At 39.0% G+C, this 23,355-nt stretch overlaps 1 protein-coding gene across 4 annotated transcripts in view; it reads left to right on the forward strand.

The window, feature by feature from the left end:
• The window catches only part of elmo1 (engulfment and cell motility 1 (ced-12 homolog, C. elegans)), a 106,308-nt gene that overhangs the window by 38,820 nt on the left and 44,133 nt on the right, over positions 1-23,355 (forward strand). For 3 of the 4 annotated variants that reach the window (XM_053491356.1, XM_053491358.1, XM_053491357.1), the window contains exons 3-14: positions 6,041-6,173; positions 7,022-7,062; positions 7,198-7,270; positions 7,392-7,442; positions 8,618-8,787; positions 12,867-12,902; positions 15,537-15,636; positions 17,360-17,511; positions 17,665-17,743; positions 19,789-19,839; positions 19,974-20,096; positions 20,259-20,387. In XM_053491356.1, coding sequence (XP_053347331.1) covers positions 6,096-6,173; positions 7,022-7,062; positions 7,198-7,270; positions 7,392-7,442; positions 8,618-8,787; positions 12,867-12,902; positions 15,537-15,636; positions 17,360-17,511; positions 17,665-17,743; positions 19,789-19,839; positions 19,974-20,096; positions 20,259-20,387 — 1,083 coding nt within the window. In that variant the 5' untranslated portion in view covers positions 6,041-6,095. The remainder of the gene's footprint in view (positions 1-6,040; positions 6,174-7,021; positions 7,063-7,197; positions 7,271-7,391; positions 7,443-8,617; positions 8,788-12,866; positions 12,903-15,536; positions 15,637-17,359; positions 17,512-17,664; positions 17,744-19,788; positions 19,840-19,973; positions 20,097-20,258; positions 20,388-23,355) is intronic. The other variant, XM_053491359.1, reaches the window with a different exon arrangement.

Raw genomic sequence — 23,355 nt, forward strand, 5'->3', positions numbered from 1 at the left:
GCGTTGGACTGCATATCAGAGCAGCTCAGGGTTTTCTGCATGATGGCATGCACTGCATCCGAAACGCATTTTTATTTAATGTATGTAGGAACCACTCTAGGCTTATATCTTCTCAAGAGTTTTTCTGTATGAAGGCAAACCTGTGAAAAAGAGCCCAGAGTCTGTCCTAAGACTCTGTTTACAGTAGTAGTGGTTTAATACTGAGTGTGATGGTTTGAATTAGGGTTTTTTTTTTTTTTAGTTCAGAAAATCGAATCAGCTATGTTTATTAGAAAATACTGATGAGTGAGATGGAGAAAAATAATGTGCATGTGAGAGACTGATTTAAAATCTCTCTCTTACACACTTATGTATTTGAGACCAGTCATGACAACTTGAGAGACACAGCTGTGGTTGAGGATCTCTCAGGGGCTTTTCACAGGATCGTTTCCAAGAAAGCTCTGGCTCACTTTAATCAGTGAGAACGTAATCGTTCCATGCTCGGGAACCACATGGTCTCGAGAGCGACACAGCGTACTCGGGTACGGATCAAAACAGATATTGAGGATACATTCGTTCCTGAGAACGGAAATAGATTGCTGTTTAGATGTGACTTCATCAGTGCCGTCTGTCTCCACCAAAAATCTCAGAAGTCTCATCCTCTGACCTACGCAGCCACAGATGATAAAGTAGGAAGGGATGTGAGGATGTTGCTCTCTCCTTTTTTTTCAGAAATGGCAATAAGATTAAGCATAGCACGAAGATTAACCTCCTTGTACTGTTGTTCTCTTGTGCTTAATGGCGGCTCAAAAACCAAGTAGTCGTTAGCATGCTGCTAACTCCTTTACGGGTGAGTGTAAATACGCAAGTGTACCCCGAGAATGAGAAACAAAACGTTTGTGAGCAGTGGAGTGGGAAGGGGGCAGGGAGTCCTCAGCGTCTGGAGAGACTGTCCGAACTCACTCTCTGGAGAGGGTCACCACGCCCACTTTGGGTGAAAATCGAAATAAATAAATTAGAATTAATTTGAGCACTAAAGACATGGAAGATTTATATATATTTTTTTTTTCAAAAATACTGTGCATTACAGAACAGTGAAATTCTTTTATTTTGAAAAATAAAACTTTAACACTGATGGTTCTGTTGAGGCTGAAACACCGCTTCATTCACTTGTTCTTTTAAAGGTTTGCTGAAAATTCTGTTACCTCAGTGCCATGTGGTCCCTGACCACATCCTTGTGTTTGCCTTAGCCATATTAGCAGTCCATGTGGTAGATACAATTTTTCCTAGAATGGAGAAATGACCTCAGGCTTGCTTGGTTTCTTGGAAAAAAGGATAAAGTTACACTGTATACGAAAGAATGTGATTAAATGCTGAAATTTTTTTTTAGAAACAGGGTCCTGCGCTGTCCATCATTGTCATCAGGATTTGTGGATTTTAGCATTTAGCCATGAGAAATGTAACAATGAGAAATGCGCTTGCATTAGCAGTCCTTCAATTTTTTGTTGTATTTTGCATCACTATACAGTCAGCCCAGAGCAAAGAAATATTTTTTTCTTTCTTTCTCAGGTTGTTCTCCTAAACCTTTTGCAACTAACAGGACACAGAGATGATCAAATAAAGCTTTGTTAGCTTGCAGCTTGCTTAGTCTCCCACAAAACAGACACACACACATGCATGCGAGCATCTATGCGCTCCAAACACCAGCTTAAAAGCTTTGCTCGTCGTCTGTTCGGTGAGACTCAGACATTTTAGTTCATCGAATCAGCATCCAGAGAGGACAATCTTCAAAACTTCAGGGTTTTGGATCTCTTTCTCTCTGATGGTGGACCACAAACAAAACGCATCTCTGCTTTCCTCAAGTGTTAAATCCTGGGCATCCATCCTGAACCTGTCTTTCAGTTCGTTTAATTCCAACATTGTCCCAAATATCACCTGAAAGCATCTTTTTGGACTTTTGGGGAAAACTTTCAAACTTAACTTTTCAAAGAAAGACCATAGGTGAATGATTGCATCTACTGTAGCATCCTAATTGGTTCTTTAGCGAGTCTCCGTGGGAAAAGGCCTGTGTAATGATATCTTGCAGAGAAGGCTCTGACTAGATCATCTTTTAGAAAGCAAAAACCTCCCAAAGGCTCCATGTCTGGAGGAAACCCCCTTAAAGGTTCTATGTAGAATAATACAATAGAGGATGAACGTTTCCCAAAAGCTTTCAAGTAAAAGTCCGTAAAGAAACCGTAAACAGTCAAGCCATTAAAAGTTCTTTTTATAGAACCCCCTTTTATGCACTCTTGGAATAAAAGATTCTGTCTAGGATACTAAAGTGTTCATTAGTTTGTTCCCGTGAGGGTGTCTTGAAATGGTTTGAAGTCGAAACCTACAACAGATTTAGTCCTGCCCACAAAGCGGAGCTAAAAAAAAAAAAAGATAATGCTAAAGTAACTCCTTAAGAGAAAAAGTGCTAAAGCTTCCAATAATGCAGCTCAGCCAGTGCAGCTACTGTAGGTACAGACCTTCGCCTTTCCATGATTTATGCAGCCGGCTTCAACAAACAATGCAACGAAATTACAAAGCAGACGGGCATCATGCGTGAACTTGCCACGTGGCAGCTGGGAGAAAATCTTTGCACATAAACATGCTATATAAAAAAAAAAAGCTGTGATTGGTGCATTCATACTTCACTCGGCCAGTATGAAAATACCAGGAGTACCCGACCTTGAAAGGGACACGAAATCTGGTTTTTGTTTTCATGCAGCTCTCACAGATGTTTTTTCTCTTAAAGTGTTAAGCTTTTTTGTTTTAGTAGCAATTTGCTTTACACCCTTGACACATATGATGGGATGCCTCTTACAAAAACATGTCTGTTGTTGAGTTCTTCTAATTTTCCTCTACAGTCGTGCAACATCTTGGACTGAAAAAGAGTTCAGCAATAACAGCAGACAGTAGCGACTAGCAACAAGCTAGCCAGGAGACGATGGTGTGTGGTGTTAACAAGACGTTAGCTAGCTCTCTTCTCTAATGTTGATGAGTGAGTACTTCTCTAAATAGCAGTTTAACCAAGCTAAGTGATTTACATTATAAAATATACATAAAAATATGTACACTGTCCACATAGAAAGAACAAGTAGTCGAGGAAAGAACAGGTAGTCGAGGCCCATACAAGATAATATTTTAATGGATATTACGAGTTGGTGATATGAGTAATTACAAGTTGCAATTTTGCAATAAATCTAATTTTAAATCCTCCTCCTTTATAGGAGATAATATTTCTTTTGTCCTGATCGACTGGCTAGTGCTGCATGTATTTGAAATTGTTTTGGATTTAATAAGAGACAGTTAGTTGTGTTTTATATTCACTGATTTCTATATAAAATCATATGTGGAATGTTTTTATGTAGAAAACATTGATTTTCACACACACACACACACACACGAAAAAATACTTTAGCTGGTAGAGATAAGGAAAAAAATGGATTCAGTAATGTATTCTGATTTTTACTTTTGGAAATTTATGTATCGCCACACTAACTCCAAAATCGATTTATTATTTTTTTTTTTTTTTTTACTGAATTTTTCATATTGCATTTTTTTTTTCCAAATGAGCAGACGATTTATAATCCTACAGGTTGTGCACTGTGAACTATTCACACATTGGCAGGCAGCACAGCATCCTGTGTGATAGAAGCTTCTTTCATTTGTAATAAAATTTGACAAATTTATTTAGAGTAAGAATATTTCTAAATATTCACCTAGGTATCGTGATAACCTTATATCAGGTGATTATTATCCCTATTAGCTGGGTTTTCCCTGACAGGGTCACATATTATACGCCAAATATATGATTTGCATTGTTTTATTTTGTGCATTTACATGGACACTAATACTGTACGTAACTAATAATCATAATAATAACCCATTTTGATTAAATAGCATCACATACACTTCAGTCGGGCCAGATTGAATTTTCAGATTAGTAATTACCCTAATAATTCATTTAGTATGTAAATATTATCCATGCAAACATTTGATGGGGTTGTTTCTCTCTCGTTGGAGTAAATACATTCTTGCTATGCATGTTTGCCCCACATTGGGTATCATTAGGTGGCGTGACAAGTTTCCAGGAGGGAAATTTAGCTTTTAGATTGTGAGAACAACCCTCTTCCATCTGTGTTAACTCGCATCAGGAAGGTTGTCTCGTTGATCGATTGTCTCGCTATTTCATCCGTAGTAAGGCATTTAACCAATGACGGATCATGAGACGGAATTCTTGTAACCAATCATAAGGCAGAGAGCAGGATTTACCGGAACAAATTAAAAAGGGAAGCCTGACCAAACCTCAACGTTGGAGAAAAATGCTTCTTCTTCTTTTTTTTTTTTTTTGTTATTTCCTGTAGATTAAATTTTTCACAGGGTGCAGAACCACATTGCGCATGTTTAAATAAAGTTATATTCTGATTAAATGGTTTGTGCATGTAAACTATCTGATCAACGTCCACGTAAACAGTTATGATCTGATATATCTAGTTTGATAATATTTGCAGAGGAACTAAAGTTTACACAAGATACATGGTGGTGTTGTTGAAATCAAGTATTACCCCAGCATCATACTGTGGTGTCCATGACCCCACAGACTACATAATTCCTTTTAAGAACTCATCTAATACCATAACACAAGCATGCACACACGCAGACACACACTACTGAAAGTTACCACCTCATTTATTCCAGACTGTGTCTAAGAGCTTTGTCTGTCTGCGTGAAGAAGGTCAAAGCCCTCCATGAAGGCTAATGTTATTCTGGACCTGATCACACACGGGGGTGAGGTGTTGGGGAAAGAAACGCTCTTCTCTGAGTCTGTCCGGGGGGGAAAAACCGGAGCAGTCGGAAGCAAAATGAGATGAGATGATGCTTGTCATGCCATTGGCTGCATGTTTTAAATCACAGCGAGCACTAGATCTGCTTTTCTAGTCACTGGAAAAGAAAACACGCCAACTGAACTGTTTTTTTTTTTTTTTTTTTAAATCTGCCCACTTTCAGTGCGCATGAAAGCAGTTTGCACATTACCCAGAAATCCTCCCTGAAATGATGGAAGCAACTAATGATGCAACAGCAACCCTGGCAACTGGCCCTCTGAAATGTCTGTGGAGATTATTATGGGATGAGTCACGGTTAGCGTATTTGAATAGGCTGCACTGATGCTCACTACACTGACGAGAAGTCTTCTTGTTTTGTCACAACAAAAATACAGCACAGAATGTGTGATTTTGAAAATGTCAACACACATCGGAAAGAGACATCATTATACTGTATGCTACCTGTAGGTTTGGGTCAGTCCTCATTGATGCTTAGGAATAAAAGGTGTGTATTATATGATATATAATAATGTGCTTTAATATCTAGAGCTTTATTCAGCCAGGTTTTGACTAGTGATGTGTCAGTCATGAACGAATTTGTTCTTTTTGAACAAGTGCTTAACGTTACTCAGAAGAACGTGTAGTCTCGGAAAGTGATCATCGCAAAACCTCCGTAGGTTATGTACAGGGAACAGACATGAGTAGTTATCTTTGAGTCTTTTCAGTCCAAATCTTTGGTTCTTTTGTCATGTGACTCCCATAGACGCTACGCGGTGCAGTACACAGGAAACGGAATTGAGCGATTCTTCTCAATGAATCTTCTAGTCTGAGTCGTTCGTTCTTTTGTCACGTGACTCATAGACGCTATGCAGTGCAATAGATTCAAAAGAACGAACGACTCAGACTAGAAGATATGAGAGGTGAGGTGCTTATTCTGTTAATCATAATATGTCCTTAGCTGCCTTATAATATTTTAATTACTGGAACTATTGCCAAAATTTTTGTATGTAGAGGTATTGGGGGTCTGTTTATAGAAAATTTTACATTTTATTTTATTTCTGATCAAAAGAACGAAATGAACTAAATGACACAAAAAAACATTTGTTCATTTTGATGGATGAGATTCAAAGAACCGAGTCACTAAAATGATTCAAACTTCCCATCACTAGTTTTAACCCTTAGTGTTTTCTCTCTCTCTTTCTCCACAGGTGTGAATGAAAGCTTTGCATCTGTACAAGGCTTCTAGCACTCAACACAGCAGCCATGCCGCCCCCTGCGGACATCCTGAAGGTGGCCATCGAGTGCCCAGGGGCCTTCCCCAAACTTATGGAAATAGACCAGGTCAGTGTGAGCTATGAGCATATTGTGTGTGTGTGTTATCTGTAGTATCATAATGAAAAATCACCAAGGTGATTTTATGACCACTATGTAAACCATGAAAACATACAGTACACAGTAATGTGCAGAAGTTTTGAGCCAGGCTTCATTTCTTCACATTTTGCTTCTATGAAGTCAGACGTTTTTTGTATTTTTAATGTAGTCTTGAGGGAAAGGTCCTCCAGACTTCTTAAAGGACTTATTTGGCGTTTGTTGAGCCACAGTGACCTATGAATCATTCAATGGATACAAAAAACAAAAAAACATCTATCAACGGGTGCAGATAAAGACAGATGATCAGGCCGGTAATTAGTGTACTGACGAGTGGTTGGAAAAGGGGAAAGGGGAAACGAGGTTGCTGCTGAGCTGAGGTAAATTGTATCTTTAGGCACTTGACAAAATATTTGATCTAATTTAATCTACATCTTTTAATTAAATTCAATATGAAGAAACGAGAGACGGCTCGAAACTTTTGCACAGCACTGTATACCGAGCTAAATAAAGTTTTTGCTTAGTCATTAATTGTGTAGCTGATTAATAGTAAGTAGTGTACTTATTTCATTATCAGTACTGGTACTTATACTTTGCCTGGGGAAAAAAAAACAAGCATAGCTGCATAATGGACTAAAATCATCTTCTACTTATTAGCTTATTCTATTCTAGTAAAGGGGGAAATGTGTAGGTTTAATGTGCATCTCTCTCTCTTTCTCTCTCTCTTTTATATATGTATGTATGTATGTATGTATGTATGTATATATAAATATCACATGTAAGGTTCACCATTTCCATTTTCCACTTCTATATTTTCACAGAAAAAGCCTCTCTCTGTAATCATTAAAGAAGTCTGTGATGGGTAAGGGATAACCGTTATTAGCTTCTGCTTTTTTTTTTTTTTTTGCTTGACCTAATTACATTTGTTTTATTATAATCTGCAAATCAGTCAGAACGCAATGGCATGAGTATTGTACTTCGTGTTTTCCACGTCTAGGTGGCAAATGCAGAACCATGAGAACTACGCCCTCCAGAACGCCGACTCCACTAACTTCTACATCACAGAAAAGGTTTCATGATAAATACTATAATAAATAATGAATATAAACTATAAATATAGTAAATAACTGAATACGTTCGGAAGATGTGTGTAACAAAGGCGCTCAAAGATTCATCTTCTCTGCTCCACAGAACCGCAACAACATAAAAAATGGCTCCATCCTGCGCCTGACCACGTGTCCTGTGAGTAGCAGATAAGCAGGATTTTTATATATATATATTTTTTTTTGGTTCAAGTAGGGGTTCATCAGGACACTCTCAGCCTGAAAGACCTATTTCCCGGCTCCTGCTTTGCCGTGTTAATCCCCAGCGTGTGGTGGCTGATGGGTTAGGCTGCTCAAGCTTCCTGAAGCGTCAGCAACTGGGGAGCCTCTTGCGTGACGGGTTGAGCTCGAAACAGGGGCGGGCTGCAGCTGTTGTCCCTCAGTTGCTTGACTGGTGAAAGCTCTGAAGAGTGTGTACTCGTCTTCCTATTATAGAGATGGCGGGTGCTTCATATAGGTGCTGATGTAAAAAAAAAAAAAAAAAAAAAATAAAGAAAATGCCTAACCAGTGAGCAAAAAAGAAATGCTATGCTATATTGAGCGTGGTGAAGAAAATAAAATAATGAAGTACGAAGTAAATACCTAACGCTATGGTGCATGTATGTTTTTTTTTATTTCTTTTTTATAAATTAATGAATCAGGGAGAATAATTATTTTGTAATATAAATACATTAATTCATTAATCCAGTCATTTGCACACACATGTGTTGTATGCCTTATTCTTCTGCTGTAAGCAAAAAGAAGTGCAGTCTACCTGCCACCCGCATTTTTAGACGCAGCCTTGAGTTCTCCTCTTGTGCTCATTAACCACAGTATTAATCTACTGTGGATAAACAGGGTGCAGTACAAGTTTAGTTAAAAAAAATTTTTTTTTCAATCAGAGAGCGCTAAAAATACCAACATCTCCACATCTTGTTGTAATATGCAATGTGTTACTGTTTTGTTGTGGGTGTGACTTTTTTCAGTTTTGATATATCATCCCTGAAAATGTGAAGTAGCATTAAGTGTATTAATTCGTGTTAGAGCTCCTGCTTTGTTGTAGGCCACTTTAGATGTTGGATTTAGATCAGTCCAGTTAAAAAAAAAAAATAAATACTGCTAAAGCAAAAATACTGCTTAGTCTCTGCTCTGTAAAAAAAAGTGCTGCTATCTGCCTGTCTCTTGATACAAGTGAAGAATAGGCATTTTTTCTCCTTTTTTCTTTTTTTTTTTGGTATTCTGCATCTCCATTGTTTTTGCTGAGAAAAAAAAAAGTTTGTATGTGTGTGTGTAACACGTGCGTGCATGTGTCTGCCCTGTTGGCGTTACTCCCAGGCCCATATGGCACAGCAGCTGCACGAGCGCATCCAAACCGGTAGTCTGGATGTGAAACTGGACGGTCTGAAGGACTTGGCCAACGCATCCCGAGACATTACCTTCGCCCAGGAGTTCATCAACCTGGATGGCATCTCGCTGCTTACCCAGATGGTAGAGAGTGGCACCGAGTAAGTAAACCTTTCTGTAAACCAGCTATTCTTGACTTTATTTTCAGCTGTGCCCACGCAGCAGGACTGAAGCTGTTGAGTCACACCGCAAGGCCCACTGACTTGTACTGTTATTTTATGAACGAATATAGCTTTGGAATTAGTGACTACCGTGCTGCAATGGCTGCGTGAAGGAAATAAAAATAAAAAAAGGGGTTTGAGGTCTTCAGAGCAGAAGTGAGTTCATAGTAAAGAGGAAGCACTGAGGACACATTTTGCTATTTTTGTCCTCTTAGCAGGGATGTGTGTGTGTTCGAGTGTTTCTGCAGTTAGGAGGCACAGTATGGTTTGGCCTAGTGGGTTGTCCCAATTCAAGCATGGCTAGACAGTCTCCGAGGTGGAACTTTTGCAGTCCTTGTCTGACAGAGGCCCCATGGGGAACCTGCAGTAACCTGACTGCAACATCACCTGTGGTGATAAAACAACAGGAGGAATTTTCGGTTTGAATGAAGAGAATAGTGGAGCAAAGGAAAGAGAAGTGGAGGAAGTGAAAGTGAAAAGGGACGGTAAGAGGGATAATAATATAAAGCAGTCACATGTACCGTAGGACGATTCAAAGAAAAAGCTTATCATAGTTTTAAATCGTTACAGGCGCTCCTCAACATATGATGGTGTAGGTTATATCATAATTCGAATACAGTGGAATATCATAGTTGAGCGCGTCTCTAGTGCTCAGAACATTTTTACTGTAAATTAGCCTACATGTAGAAAAAGTATATTTTTCAGAATATTTCATTGAATACAGTACTGAAAGTTACTCACCAATAATGCAGTCCAAGGTACACTATAAAGCAATGTTTTTTTTTGTTGTTTTTTTTCCTCTTGTGATCATGAAGGCTGACTGGAAGCTGTGGCTCTCTGATACCATTCAACATTACGAGAGTTTTGTAACTCTAGCACGGGAAAAGATCAAAATGTACAAATTGAAATCACGGTTTCTTTCGCACTATCCTAGTGTTTAAATATTGTGATCCAGAGGCCTCTGAGTGGCGCAGTGGTAAAGTGCTCGCCCTATCATCTGGAGGTCGCAAGTTTGATTCTCGGGTGATGCTGTAACCTCTCGCAGCCGGAGGTCTAGAGAGAGCTGATTGGCCGAGCTCTCTCAGAGGGGGGGGATGAGAGATACTTTGGGCTTCCACATTAATCACAGCTCTACAGCCAATCAGGGGCGTCTGTGAGCTCACGCAAGCGGAAGGAGCGGATAGCGCTGTCCTCCGAGTGCGTTACTCCACCCTGAACGGTACGTGAGCGAGCAGTTCGAAAAGATGCGGTCGGCTGGCGTCACATGGTTTGGAGGAAACGTAATAATCTACGGCCCTCCTGACTAAAAAAAAAAAAAGAAGAAACATTGTTATCCAACCCATCAGAAGTCAGGGACCCATCTGTATTAGATATTAGATGTTCTTATAAAAATAAAATAAGTCACTAATTTTACTAAGGTTTTTTTTTTAAATGTCTAAACAGTTCTTTAAATCTCTTTAAAGTCTTTTATTTTGTAATCAGGGTTGATTGTGCTGCTCAACAGATATTACATTACAAGTGGGAGTTTTCCATAAACACTGATTGATTGAATCACTAATGGGTTGTTAGCAGATATAGTGAATATATTATGTATGAATGAATATTTTTTCCTATATTAATTGACACTATGATATTTATAAAAAAATATTTGGCATATGGGGATCCTACTTGAGTTTTACCTTCAGTATGTATTGAACATATAGAGTAAATAGGCAGCAGATGTTTCCCCAGGGAAGGGATTGTCACTGCGACTGACCTCCAGTTGTCCCACCATTGGGCACGTAATGAATTCTACTCCGTGTGGGGAGCATGTGTAGCGAATAGGACGCAATTGGGGAACAATGCGGTGTTAATAACAGCAATTTATCCGAGACACAAATGGTTAAATGTGAAAGGGCATTAGGTGTCGACATGATGTTTCTTAGTGAGCGTATAGCAAGAGGAAGCCAAATGAGGTTCCAGTGAGCTAAAACGATCACAAGCAAATTTTAAAAGTCAAAGCGTACGATTTTATTTTCTTGTCTGGAGGAGGAAATAGTTACAACTGCATTCAGTGATTTAATGATGCTGTTATCATTTCATTAATAAAAATCAGAGTATTTCATATTTAAATTAATTTGAAAGCTAAGTTTATGTGATTAAAATTTCCGAAGTGCTTTAACAGTATTTTAACAGCTTCAATGAGGTGTCAGTGGTATGAAGAGATCATGACATGGTGATGCACATTTCATGCACTACAGCTTCTTCACAAACCTCTCTGGACGCTTGTGAATGTTAATGATTGTCCGCCGGTCCCAGCTGTATCTCGTCCAGGCTGGTCAGCCTCAGGACAGCATGGAGCCACTCAACATGGCCTCTGTTGTGGGGGTGGTATATCACGCTTTTGTTTTCTCTTACACCCTCTCCTAATTATTCCTCCCCCCATCAAGCATTAGGGAGCAAAAGAGCAGGATGAATGCGTGTTTTTTCTCTCTCTCACTTTCCTCAGTCAGCTCTTCCAGGCAGATAGTTTTCTAATTTGATGCTGCTGTGGAGATTGAGAAATGTTCTCCTAAGGCACCTTGTTCATGAGCTCTGATTTAAAGTGTTGGGTAAGAAGATTTTCTATTAGTTCTGTGCACAAAAGCTCTGCTCCATGCCGTATAGGGAGTTGGACGAGTTGTTTGTTTTACCCCTGTGTTTTAAACCTCATGATTTTCGGATCATCATCCGTTTTTTTTCCCCCTGCCAAAAGTATTTCCAAACCGCTCCGAATTTGTTTCTATGGGCACGCCATACATAAAGCAGCTCTGTGTCAACATCTCCTGCCCTCAGAGAGTCTCTGTGTGGGTTTCTGTGCAGGCCATTCATACCAAAAGGCACCACGACGCACTCACACGTATACTGTATGTTCATGCGTTGGCTCTAGACTCAACATTCCTGCCACAGATTCCTGCTCTGCACTGACCATGCTGTAATTATCCTGGCGGCGAAGGCATTACGATGCTCTTGAGGGCAGAGAAACCGTGCTCCGGGGGTATAGGGCCGGTGACGTCATGAGGCATGCATGTGTGCCAAAGCTAAGTTGAGCAATAGGAAGTCTCCCTCTAGTGGCTCTCAGGTCTCATTAAAACCCCTTTTCAAACACGCCATGCCACGCGAGCCGGGATGTGATAACAGTGCAAGGCGGTGGGCCAGCAATCGTGCTGTCACACAAACAATGCGCTTCTGCTTGAAAGAACGGCACGTCACACAATCACAATCAGGTTTTGTTTGACAAAGAGACAAAGCGTACGGTCATGCTGAATTATAAAGTGATTATAACCAGAGATGTCGCACAGTGCCACGATCTGTATCGGTTTAGTGCTTCAAATATTTAGTTAAAGATGTCAAGTGGGCGTGGCTAAAACCAGAACCTTTATTTGTGTGCATGGCTGATCATGTTTAATGTGACCTCATTAAAGTTAAATTCTCTCAAGCACACAACTTTTTTGATTTATATACTATTATTGGTTAAACAAAAAAAAGTGAGAGAGGTGGTGCATCTCATATTACCTATTCATATTCAGGTTGGATTAAATTGGACTTATTTTTATCATTACTGTAGGATTTTATGCATTGTTGCCGCTCCCTTCCTGCAACACAAATTTTGTGTATGTGCACATTATCCGATATCTTGTCTCGATATGTACATGAGTGATTTGTATTGTTCATTATTTGCACAAAGTTTGTCTTGCGTGAAGGTGTGCATTGCGCTGTGATTGAGTGCTGATGAGATTGTGGTGAGCAGTGATCTGCTTTCTCAAGTGCTCAGCTTTGCACGCTTACAAGTTCCATGTCTTTTTTTTTTTTTCTCAACTTTTTATATTTTCAGGTTTTCTTTTTTTTCATGTTGAATTAAAATGCTGTCACAATCCTACTGTTTCTGTGTTGGCTCTGATTTCACGTTGTATCAGAAGGAGCCCAGTAGATCAGACCATTTTTGTTTTTGTGCATTGTGCATTTGTCTCCCTGACGTCAAAGTTTTTAAATCTTTGCAGACGGTATCAGAAACTACAGAAGATGATGAAGCCCTGGTAAGCTTCCCCAACCTTGAGCTGGATTTAACCCAAACTGTCTCTTAGCCTCTAATCCTACACAGTCTGCATGAACTGGCTCAAACTGATGGGGAAAATCACAACACCCACTTCAGTCTTTAATGAGTTTTATGGTTTTGATGACTGATTTTTTTTTCCCTCCATAAAACTCAGTCAGCACCTTTTCCTGTTTGCATTTGGCATTGGGCAACCTGGGCTTTTAAAATGTAGATGCTAACTACCTTTCTTACCTGGGACATGTAGAAATACATTAGATGGAATCAAATAAAATTAGCTAGTGAGCCCTTTTGCACATAATGCTAACATTCTTTCTAGACGTCATGCATTGGATATGATGTAAGCTCCCTATTCGTTAAAGTCACCACAGTAGATGTTTGAGGCACAAAACAGACAGCACCTTAAAATCTTTTTTTTTCGTTCTAGTAGTTAAATAGGAAATAAAACAAGATAGATAGGGTGTGCTCTTTTAGGAAAATAATCAGGGACACTTTTTACAAAAGTTTTTTTTTTTAGATTTTGTTACAATCCTAAAGAAACTTAACAAATACTTTGCTCCTACCACAAAGGATGCAGTACGAACTCCAACATTTTACCACCTGAAATAAACAAATAACATTTTAAAATGTAAAAGTTAAAAAATGATTTTTTTTCCCCCACCTCTAATTTTCTTGTAGGTTCACCCCAAAATTTATTCCTGTTTAACAACAGCAGTTTGCCGGTTACTACAAAAAAAATTTTATTAACAAGACATCTTGTATTTTATTTGTTTATAGGTACAATATATAGTGTTGTGGAAAAATTTAATTTGAGGTGCCTCTGCTGTCGACAAGTTTAGATCTTTTTAAGAAAATAAATTTCAGAGAGTTGACCTTTTATTTGGATCCATTTCAAAATGTTATTACTTTATCTGCTGGGTAGAATGATGATTCCATATAAAAACAGATTGGGCTAATGAGAATCTTGGATAGAAGGATGGATGATGGACAGACATCTACTGGCAGAAGCATCAAAGATCATTCTCTCATACTCTTTAAGAAACGTTTCCTCACACAAAACTCAACAGTTAGACATTGTTTTTTGTTAAATTATATGTTGCAATTACCAAATATGCAATTTGGTTATTATTAAGCTTTGATTTTTCATTGACCTTGACTATGGAAACCATAACTCTTTAAAATGAAGGTGTTAATATAAACCTCATATTTGCTCTACAGCTGGACTACTGTCCTCGCTTTGCTGTTGAGGAAAATAAATCAACACCTATACCTATTTTATCAGTCGTTTCTCAATTCATATCCATCTCAGAGTTCAGCATTAAATACGGCATTAAAAAACGTTACATGTTTTTTGTAGCTTTTTCTTGGCGTTCAAATCCCAACGAACGCAGGGGAATGCGGAAAAAGGCAAAATAAAAAAAAATTATTGTTAAAAAACTTGCGCAGAAATTTTCACCTTTCTTCATAAACCACAAAAAAAAACTTAATCCGACGTTGTGCAGTCAGAGAGTGAACCCGGTAGCGGCGGGCTTTCATATCCAGTTCCCGACACACTGCCCCCACAGGTTAACACACAAACTACAATTTGGGCTGCAGGCTGATGTTAGACAGAGACAAACAAACGCCGGTGTAGAAGTCAATCGATCGCCGCTACAAAACGCAACATAAACGTCTAGGGCGTTTAGAGCACGTTCGTTTATCCAAAAACTTAACGCCCGTGTGAACAAGGCCTAAGTCTTAGGAGAAGTTTTAGTTGACTCTTTTTACATTGTTTATTATAAAGCCCTTAAAATAGTTCAGCCACCTCGTATTGGTGTAAAATCATGGGTGCTGCTCAATTCCAGGTGCAAATGCTTATCTACCTCTAACCTACTACTATGCTCAAAGGAATGTCTCAGTAAATAAAACAAAACACTAATTCCGGATTAACCCATCTGTACCCACCAGTCTGTTAAACTCTAACAACTTATTCACACCTTTCAGTAGTCCTAGAGACCTAGTCTCTGGTACATGTTTTGTGTGTGTGTGTTGACTTTCTTGCTTCTGTAAAGGTGGTTTATTTAAGACCTTGTTTTTAGGGTCAGATAATTCAGTGATGCTTTGCATGTCAAGATGTGGCAATGATGACATCTAAATATGCAATAAATATATATATATATATATATATATATATATATATATATATATATATATAATATAAAGCTTATTCAGAGTTGCAGTACAGAATATTTCCAGGTTTGTGCTTTATTAGCTTAAACTATATCAAGAAGTTAATTTCCTGATGATCTATTTGCTCTTCCCCATCAGACCGCAGTTGCACGAGATTGTGCTATACAGTCATGTTGCTGAAACGCTGCTGCCTTGCCCTTGCGTCTTGACTGTCTTATGTTCTTCGGTGTTGTAGAGCAGTTAAAGGCTTCAGTGCCATGCTGTCCTTGCCTCCTCCTATGTCTCGCAGCTTTCTGTGCCTAACCCCTAAACTCCTCTTTTCATGGCATTGGTTAAAGTTATAAACTTTAGGCAAATGCCTCTTTCCTAGTGTGGCTTTCGCTTACTTGTGCTCCAGGTGTCAGAGTAGGCAGACATGAACCTAGTGCCTGTCATCTTTCACTTGCAGCTTTGGAGAGATACTGTCTTACACGCTGACGGCCTTCGTGGAACTCATGGACCATGGAATCATCTCATGGGATACGTTCTCAGTGGCGTTCATCAAGAAGGTGCGTTCACTAGGCAACCCTATTTTCTCCAGGGGCGCTGCATCCCGCCTGCTCGGACACCAGCTTTCTAACTGGGATATGCGAAAAAATAAAATAAAATACTTTCACCGTGCAGTAAACTGATCTCAGAAATTTAAATTTTCAAGGCTCTGAGTGGTGCAGTGATAAAATGCTCGCTCTATCATCCGGAGATCGAAGTTCGAATTCCGGATGATGCTGTAGCCTCCCTCAGTCGGAGACCTGGAGAAAGCTGATTGGCTGAGCTTTTTCAGAAGAGTGGGATAGGAGAGACATAGCACTCCCACATCAATCACGGCTCTACAACCAGTAGAACAAGTGGATGAGTGAATTGCGCTGTCCTTCGAGTGTGTTATGCTGACCCAGTGGTGCATAAGTAAGCAGTTCGAAAAGATTTGGTTGGCTGGCATCACACGGCTCGGAGGAAACACGCGATGGTCTTCGCCGTCCGTGACTGGTAGTAGTAGCCTTAATGTGGGAGTAACCCGAGTGTCGGGTGGGAATTGGACACGGCTATAATGGGGAGAAAAAATCGGGTGTGGGAAAAAAAACGATTGATTTTTAGACATATTGTACAAAGAGTGTTCAAGAATTGGGGGGGAAATTATGTAATACAAGTGTGCACACACTTTCTCTCTCTCTCTCTCTCTGGGCGGTTCTCTCTCCATTTACCTCGTTGCTGTTGCACCGAAAACTCTTTAGGAGAATCAGCTACAGGTGCATTCTTAACATTCTCCAGTCTCTGTCCTCTATTCACAAACCATCCACGACCCCACTGCCTCAGTAATATTTATTCATGCAAAATTAATAACAAGAATTGCGGCAGTGCAGTTCTGCTCGTGACATTTGGTTAAAATACCTATGGTGATTGTAAGCAGCATAAGCCTGGGTGTGATTCATCGATTCGACATGACTGCTGTGATCTTAACAGCATTTTCCTGTCTATTAAACATGCAGACATTAAAAACAGTTTTCTTCAAAGACATGCCCAAAATGATCAAGCTAAAGCCAAGCAAACATTCTCAGCGTGTCTTCGTCATTTATGCTGATTGGTACAAGTTAATGAAGGAACCTAATCATTGTAGTCAGTTTCAATTCAAAGATTTACAATCCTGATCTCAGAGTCTGTATGAAAAACTAAGAATATCAGCTTAGACCAATGATAGTGAGTGTGCAGCTCAAAATATATAAAATCAATCTCCACCCACCATCACGCCTACAACGAACCTAACCACGTCAATATGTTCACACTAAATTATGTAACAAACTTTTTATTACGTTATATTATATTATACAGATTAATTTAATCGATCTCCATACGCAAGGACGCCTATTGCAAACCACCAGCACATCAATACGTTTTCTAAGTTACAATTGGCGCTTGGGCAGGAGGGCTCATTCAAAGAGTGACACATGCCAACCAAGGTGCCACCCTTTTGTTTATATTTGTGTGTGAACTATTTTTTTCGTTCTAATCGTTCAGCAGTGACAGGAAACATTATTGTGTTGCTTTGACGGATGCACCAAGGCTACTGTAAGAGGGGGAAACAGAAAAAAACATTGAACATCATGTTGTAGCATTAAACCGTGCAACACTGCGCGTGCGGACAGCCTGTTCGAAAATGAGTAGTCCTTTTTTTTTTCTTCTATGACTCATAACCAGGAATTTAACCTTTTTTTTCCCTTCTTTTTCCTTCCACTGCAGATTGCAAGCTTTGTGTGTAAATCATCTACAGACTCGGCAGTGCTGCAGAGATCTCTGGCCATCCTGGAGTCTATGGTGCTCAACAGCCAGGACTTGTACCAGAAGGTGGCGCAGGAGATCACTATAGGCCAGCTTATGCCTCATCTTCAAGGGTAAGGAGAGCTGGTGTTCCACAGGGACCCTGTTCAGAACTTGTTGGTCCTGCACCAGAGATCATGCATCATCAGTTCTAATAACAAAATTGACAAAGACTGAGTGTTCAGTGCTTCTGTTCCCCTGAGCGTTGCGTCTCTCTCTATATTCAGGACGGATCAGGACATTCAGACTTACACTATCGCAGTGATTAATGCTCTCTTCCTGAAGGCCCCCGAGGACAAGAGACAGGTACAATCAAAAGTGCACTACTCATTTTTTCCCCCTCTCTCTTGATGTCCGTCTATTGCTGGTTAACTGCACTCACGTTGATAAACAAATGCTCTAAATAGGAATGGTCATTTAGATGGCTGGTTAGATTAGGTTTTATATGAATAAGATTTTCCACTTATAATAGTAACAATATTATAAAAATAAAAGGTCAAACCAGGACCTTTGCTTCAACAGAATAACAGAATACAATTACGAGTGTGAAAACTACATCCCCGTCACACTGAGCCACGTTATAGCTTGTGCAGCTTGGCAGGAACGCAGTAGAAACAGGTAAGGACGCAATATTGTCTTTTGGACATGTTCAAAACAACCTGATGAGGACAGGGTCAAAGCAAGATGCAGCAAGAACTTAATAAGGACGTGATTAAAATTATTTTGACCAGTTAATGACAGAACTCCTGATGCCTTCTTCATCATGTTTAGGATGCTTGTCAAAAAAAAAAACACTTGTCAAACCAAGCGTTCGTGAGGCGTTCGTGTCAAACCAGGATTGTGATAAAAATTCTCATGAATGAAGGGTGTAAAAAACTTGTAGGAGATTTCACATTGTGAGTTTCTTGGCCACAATGAACGTTGCAAATGTTTTTAAAGAAGACCATATTTTCTGTGAATGACGGTCCTGGCCAGGGTGGCTCGGAGTCCACTGTAGCTGTCCCCATTAACATAAAGCAAGTTAAATGACGGATTTTAAGCAAGTTAAACGGACGGAAGAGACGCATTTGCCTGTAGGAACCGTACACACAATCATTCACAGGCCACCACTTGCACATTCCTGTACAGTCCTGGCCTCAATCCAAGCTATTTCCACATAAAAGAAGATCCTGGGAGGCCAACGCTTCAGACATGAAACGGGCAGTCCTATTATTTCTCTGACATACTGAAAAAATAAATCTGCCTTGATTGTATACAAGCAGGTTTCGTGAAACACTGGAATAAGTGTATTAGTGTAGCAGGGGCTTATATAGAGAAATAGAGGGAGTGTTTTCTTATTCTGCACAAACAAAAGTCCCGGATTTTACTTAAATACCCCTCTAATACCCCCTTTTTTTAAAAATAAAAAATAGTTATTATTATAGTTATTATAATAGCCACAATATACGCACATCTGTGACTGCACACAAATGCAAATTTTGTGTTAATGAGCCAAAGTTTCTGTCTGTATATTTAAATCATTGCCTACTAAATTAAAGCAATAATTCACTCGAGGCTGTGTATTACAGTGATTTTTCCTAGATCCTCTTTGCATTATCCCTTATTCATTACCAATAATAAAATAACTGTAATGCTGCATGCATTGCAAAGACTTTACTCTCTTGTGAACCTAATTACACTGTAGAGTCTGTCAGGAACATTATGCATTATTTTAGCATTTTCCTAGCACTAATTACATCAGTAGATATCTAACATTTTACTTATTTAAAATAAATTAAATAAGCTAAGTTCCAGAGTGTTAAAAACTCCTACCAGACGGCTTTATTCTAATAGTTTGATTTTATTTTTGGCTCAAAATACTCAGTACGACTCTTTTACATTTATAAATCATCAGGATAATTGTGCTGCTTAATTAAATTGTCCTAAATGAATAATAATGTAAAAATTAATTGTGATCATTATTTCAGCTGTCCTTATGTGTCTCGACTTGTTAATTAAGCAGTTTGGTTTTGTTTGTTTGTTGTTTGTATGTTTGTTTAATTGAATGTTGGACATACTAACTTTGCTGTCTCATTGCTTTCTGATTTTTCTTTTTTGCACTACTAACAGAATTGCCTTTGCATCCTTTCTCACTCTGTTACTCTTATTTCTTTTCCGTGCTGCATTTGTAACGGTAGTATGATCCGAACATTGTCAACATCCTTGATTGTCCCCTTACCGTAAGTCCAATCAGACTGAGATAAAAAAAAAAACGCTATTCTACAATCCTACTGTTTATTCAGCATATTAACTGTAATTCCTGTGTGTGTGTGTGTGTGTGTGTGTGTGTGTGCGCGTGTGTGTGATTGCAGGAGATGGCTCACATTCTGGCACAGAAGCAGTTGCGCTCCATTATCCTTCAAGTGAGTTCTTTTATTTTTCTTTCTCCCTTTGACTTTCTTTTTTCTAATCTCTCTCTCTCTCTCTCTCTCTCTCTCTCTCTCTCAACACTACCATCCACATTAAACTGATAAAGTGCTTTCCTCCTGTCTTTCAGAATGTAATCAGGAGCCCCAAGCCCATTAATGATGAGATGGCACACCAGCTTTATATGCTGCAAGTGCTGACCTTTAACCTTCTGGAGGATCGCATGATGACCAAGATGGACCCTCAGGACCAGGTGTGTCTCTTCCCTTAAAACATTTAAAATTGTTATTAAAAGACTCCAATAATCATCTGTCAGATAATTATCACGTAATGAGCATGCACGTAAAGGCGTGTCATCGTCCCTCTCTTTCTCTCTCTCTCTCTCTCTCTCTCTCTCTCTCTCTTTCTCTCTCAGGCTCAGAGAGACATCATCTTTGAGCTGCGCCGGATTGCTTTCGACGTTGAGTGCGAGTCGAACAGCAGCGGCAGTATTGAAAAGCGCAAGTCCATGTACACCAGAGACTACAAGAAGCTGGGCTTTATCGTAAGTCTGTTTCATGGCCTATACTGATATCAGTTATTGATTACAACTATTTACAAGTCTACAAATATAATTACTAATTTAAAAAAAACTTTCAATTCTTTTTAGTTTTTTTTAAGGGTTAATGTATTAACACTAGAAGCGCCGAGCAGCGGTCATTTGACCGCAAGGGGGTAAAAAAAAAATAATACTTCACACTCGATCAATTTCCAGGACCCTCCTTTCATGACTTTTCCTAGTTCTGTGAGCTTAATCACCCTGTATGCTTAAATTTTTAAAATCGCACCAGTAAAAGCCAGTATAAAGCTATTTTGCTCTTATTTACGTGAAATCGCTGACAGCTGCGCGGCGGCATGACGTTTCCTGTCTTTTCCAACCTGCGATTCTCATTTCTCTCAGCAGATGGCGCAAGGAATCGCGCATACTATTTATGCGTCATTCAGTGCGTATGTGTAACTATCTCAGGTTTCATTCCATATATGCAGTTTATATATATATATATATATATATATATATATATATATATATATACACACATACACATACAGTTTATATATATATATGTTTATATATATATATGCTTCCGTAAAATATCGACAATTCGCCATTCGTTCTGGCGTTGATAATCAGCGATATTTTATAAGGACATTTAGGGAATTTCGCTTTACTTAATTTTATAAGGTTTTGAGAAAATTTATTAGTTTGTTCGTTCTGTTAGAAGCTTCCGTGAAATTATCTCTATTACATAGACGGACCACGCGCCTAATCGGCGGGAACGTGGTTCACTTGGCCGCGGTGTATTATAAACCTGCGAATTGTTTCACTGCTTATGCATAAAAGCGAGGGAAATGTGGAGGTGATGTGTGGCCACTGAATGAGAACTAAATAAAAGATTTCGGTAACTACACTGAGTGTAACATCTGCATAGTGACACTAAACAGCTGAACAACTTCACTTTCCCGTTTACCTCTGAGAAAAAAAAGCTGTATGTTGTTTGTTTATATGTAGAATGTTTATAAAAGTACAAGAAGTAGGCGCGCGCGCACACAGACACACACACACACACACACCTCCCCTGAGCCCTCGGTCAACATCTAATGACCGTCGATATGCAAATGAGTCAAGACGTAGCCTAACGTGGTGTCGTGTCGGATTTCAGCGGTCAAAGAAAGTGGAAAGACTTTGAAACAGTTTCAGCGTTTTTTCAGTTACAACAAGCACAGCGATGAGTCCACGTTGTTTCACTGGTTATGACATAGTGACACTAAACAGCTGAACAACTTCACTTTTCTGTTTACCTCTGAGAAAAAAAAAGGTGTATTTAGTTTGTTTATATTCAGAGTAACACCTTCCAACCACCTCTCATAGTCTATTGTTAGTTTTAATGATTTGGCTGAAACTAATTATCACTACATAAGTACCCCAACACCCCTGATCATGAGTTTCAGCTGAAACTAATTCTATACATGCAACAGAAAATGTAGATGCAGATTCCAAATGTATAAAGATACATGCTATATATATATATATATATATATATATATATATATATATTCCGCTTCAGCGTGTTTCTTAATCTTTCCCTATATATATATATATATATATATATACTTTTCAAATAAAATCGCTATTACTTGACCCTGAAATTTAGTTTAGCACACAAAAACTGAAAAGTCCTTTCTGGTAAATCAACTGCATATGTAGTTTATTCACAGCAATTCATTAATAAAATGAATATACATTGTACAGTAAAAGGTAAACACGAGAAAGATTACAAAGTAAAAAAACAAAGAGTGTCTTCTTTACAAACAGCTTCTACTGTGCGTCGAGATGCTGAAATCCCTTGCATGTTGCCCCTCAATTTTGTGCTTCCATTTCAAGTGGAGAGATATTTGACCAACAGCTTAGAACAAAAGAACTGTAGGTGTGATCACAACCCCCTCCGAACGACCGTGCCATCAATCACTGACCACCTCAGAAGTTCCCTCCAATGTATGCTGATGTTTTGCAAGTATTTTTGCAAAACTATGGCACTCTTTTGAGAGGTGGTTGGAATGTGTTATTTATTCATTTATTCTATTCTGTAGGGCACTAACTACACAGACCAAACTGATACCTTATTTTATTCTTATACTCATCGCTGTGCTTGTTGTAACTGAAAAACGCCGCAACTGCTTCAGGGGAGGTGTGTGTGTGTGTGTGTGTGTGTGTGTGTGTGAGCGCGCGCGCGCTGCAGCCTGTGAATGAATACGCACAGCAGAGGGACAGAGACATGAGGGACATCTAATACCTTATTGTGTAGTGTCCCTTTTTCAGCGGATTTCTCTGCTACCGCAGATCAGTTTATCAACTTGTAATATATTAATTTTAGGAATATATTAACATGTGCAGACATTTAGTTGAGCGCTGCCCCTCTTGCCCCTGAATAGAGCCAGCCTCGATTACACACACATACACACACATATATATAGCATGCATCGAATACACACATATATATATATATATATATATATATATATATATATATATATATATATATATATAGCATGTATCTTTATACATTTGGAATCTGCATCTACATTTTCTGTTGCATGTATAGAATTAGTTTCAGCTGAAACTCATGATCAGGGGTGTTGGGGTACTTATGTAGTGATAATTAGTTTCAGCCAAATCATTAAAACTAACAATAGACTATGAGAGGTGGTTGGAAGGTGTTACTCTGAATATAAACAAACTAAATACACCTTTTTTTTTCTCAGAGGTAAACAGAAAAGTGAAGTTGTTCAGCTGTTTAGTGTCACTATGTCATAACCAGTGAAACAACGTGGACTCATCGCTGTGCTTGTTGTAACTGAAAAAAACGCTGAAACTGTTTCAAAGTCTTTCCACTTTCTTTGACCGCTGAAATCCGACACGACACCACGTTAGGCTACGTCTTGACTCATTTGCATATCGACGGTCATTAGATGTT

Source organism: Clarias gariepinus, chromosome 3 (assembly GCF_024256425.1).
Source record: "Clarias gariepinus isolate MV-2021 ecotype Netherlands chromosome 3, CGAR_prim_01v2, whole genome shotgun sequence".
Taxonomy (NCBI): Eukaryota; Metazoa; Chordata; class Actinopteri; order Siluriformes; family Clariidae; genus Clarias; species Clarias gariepinus.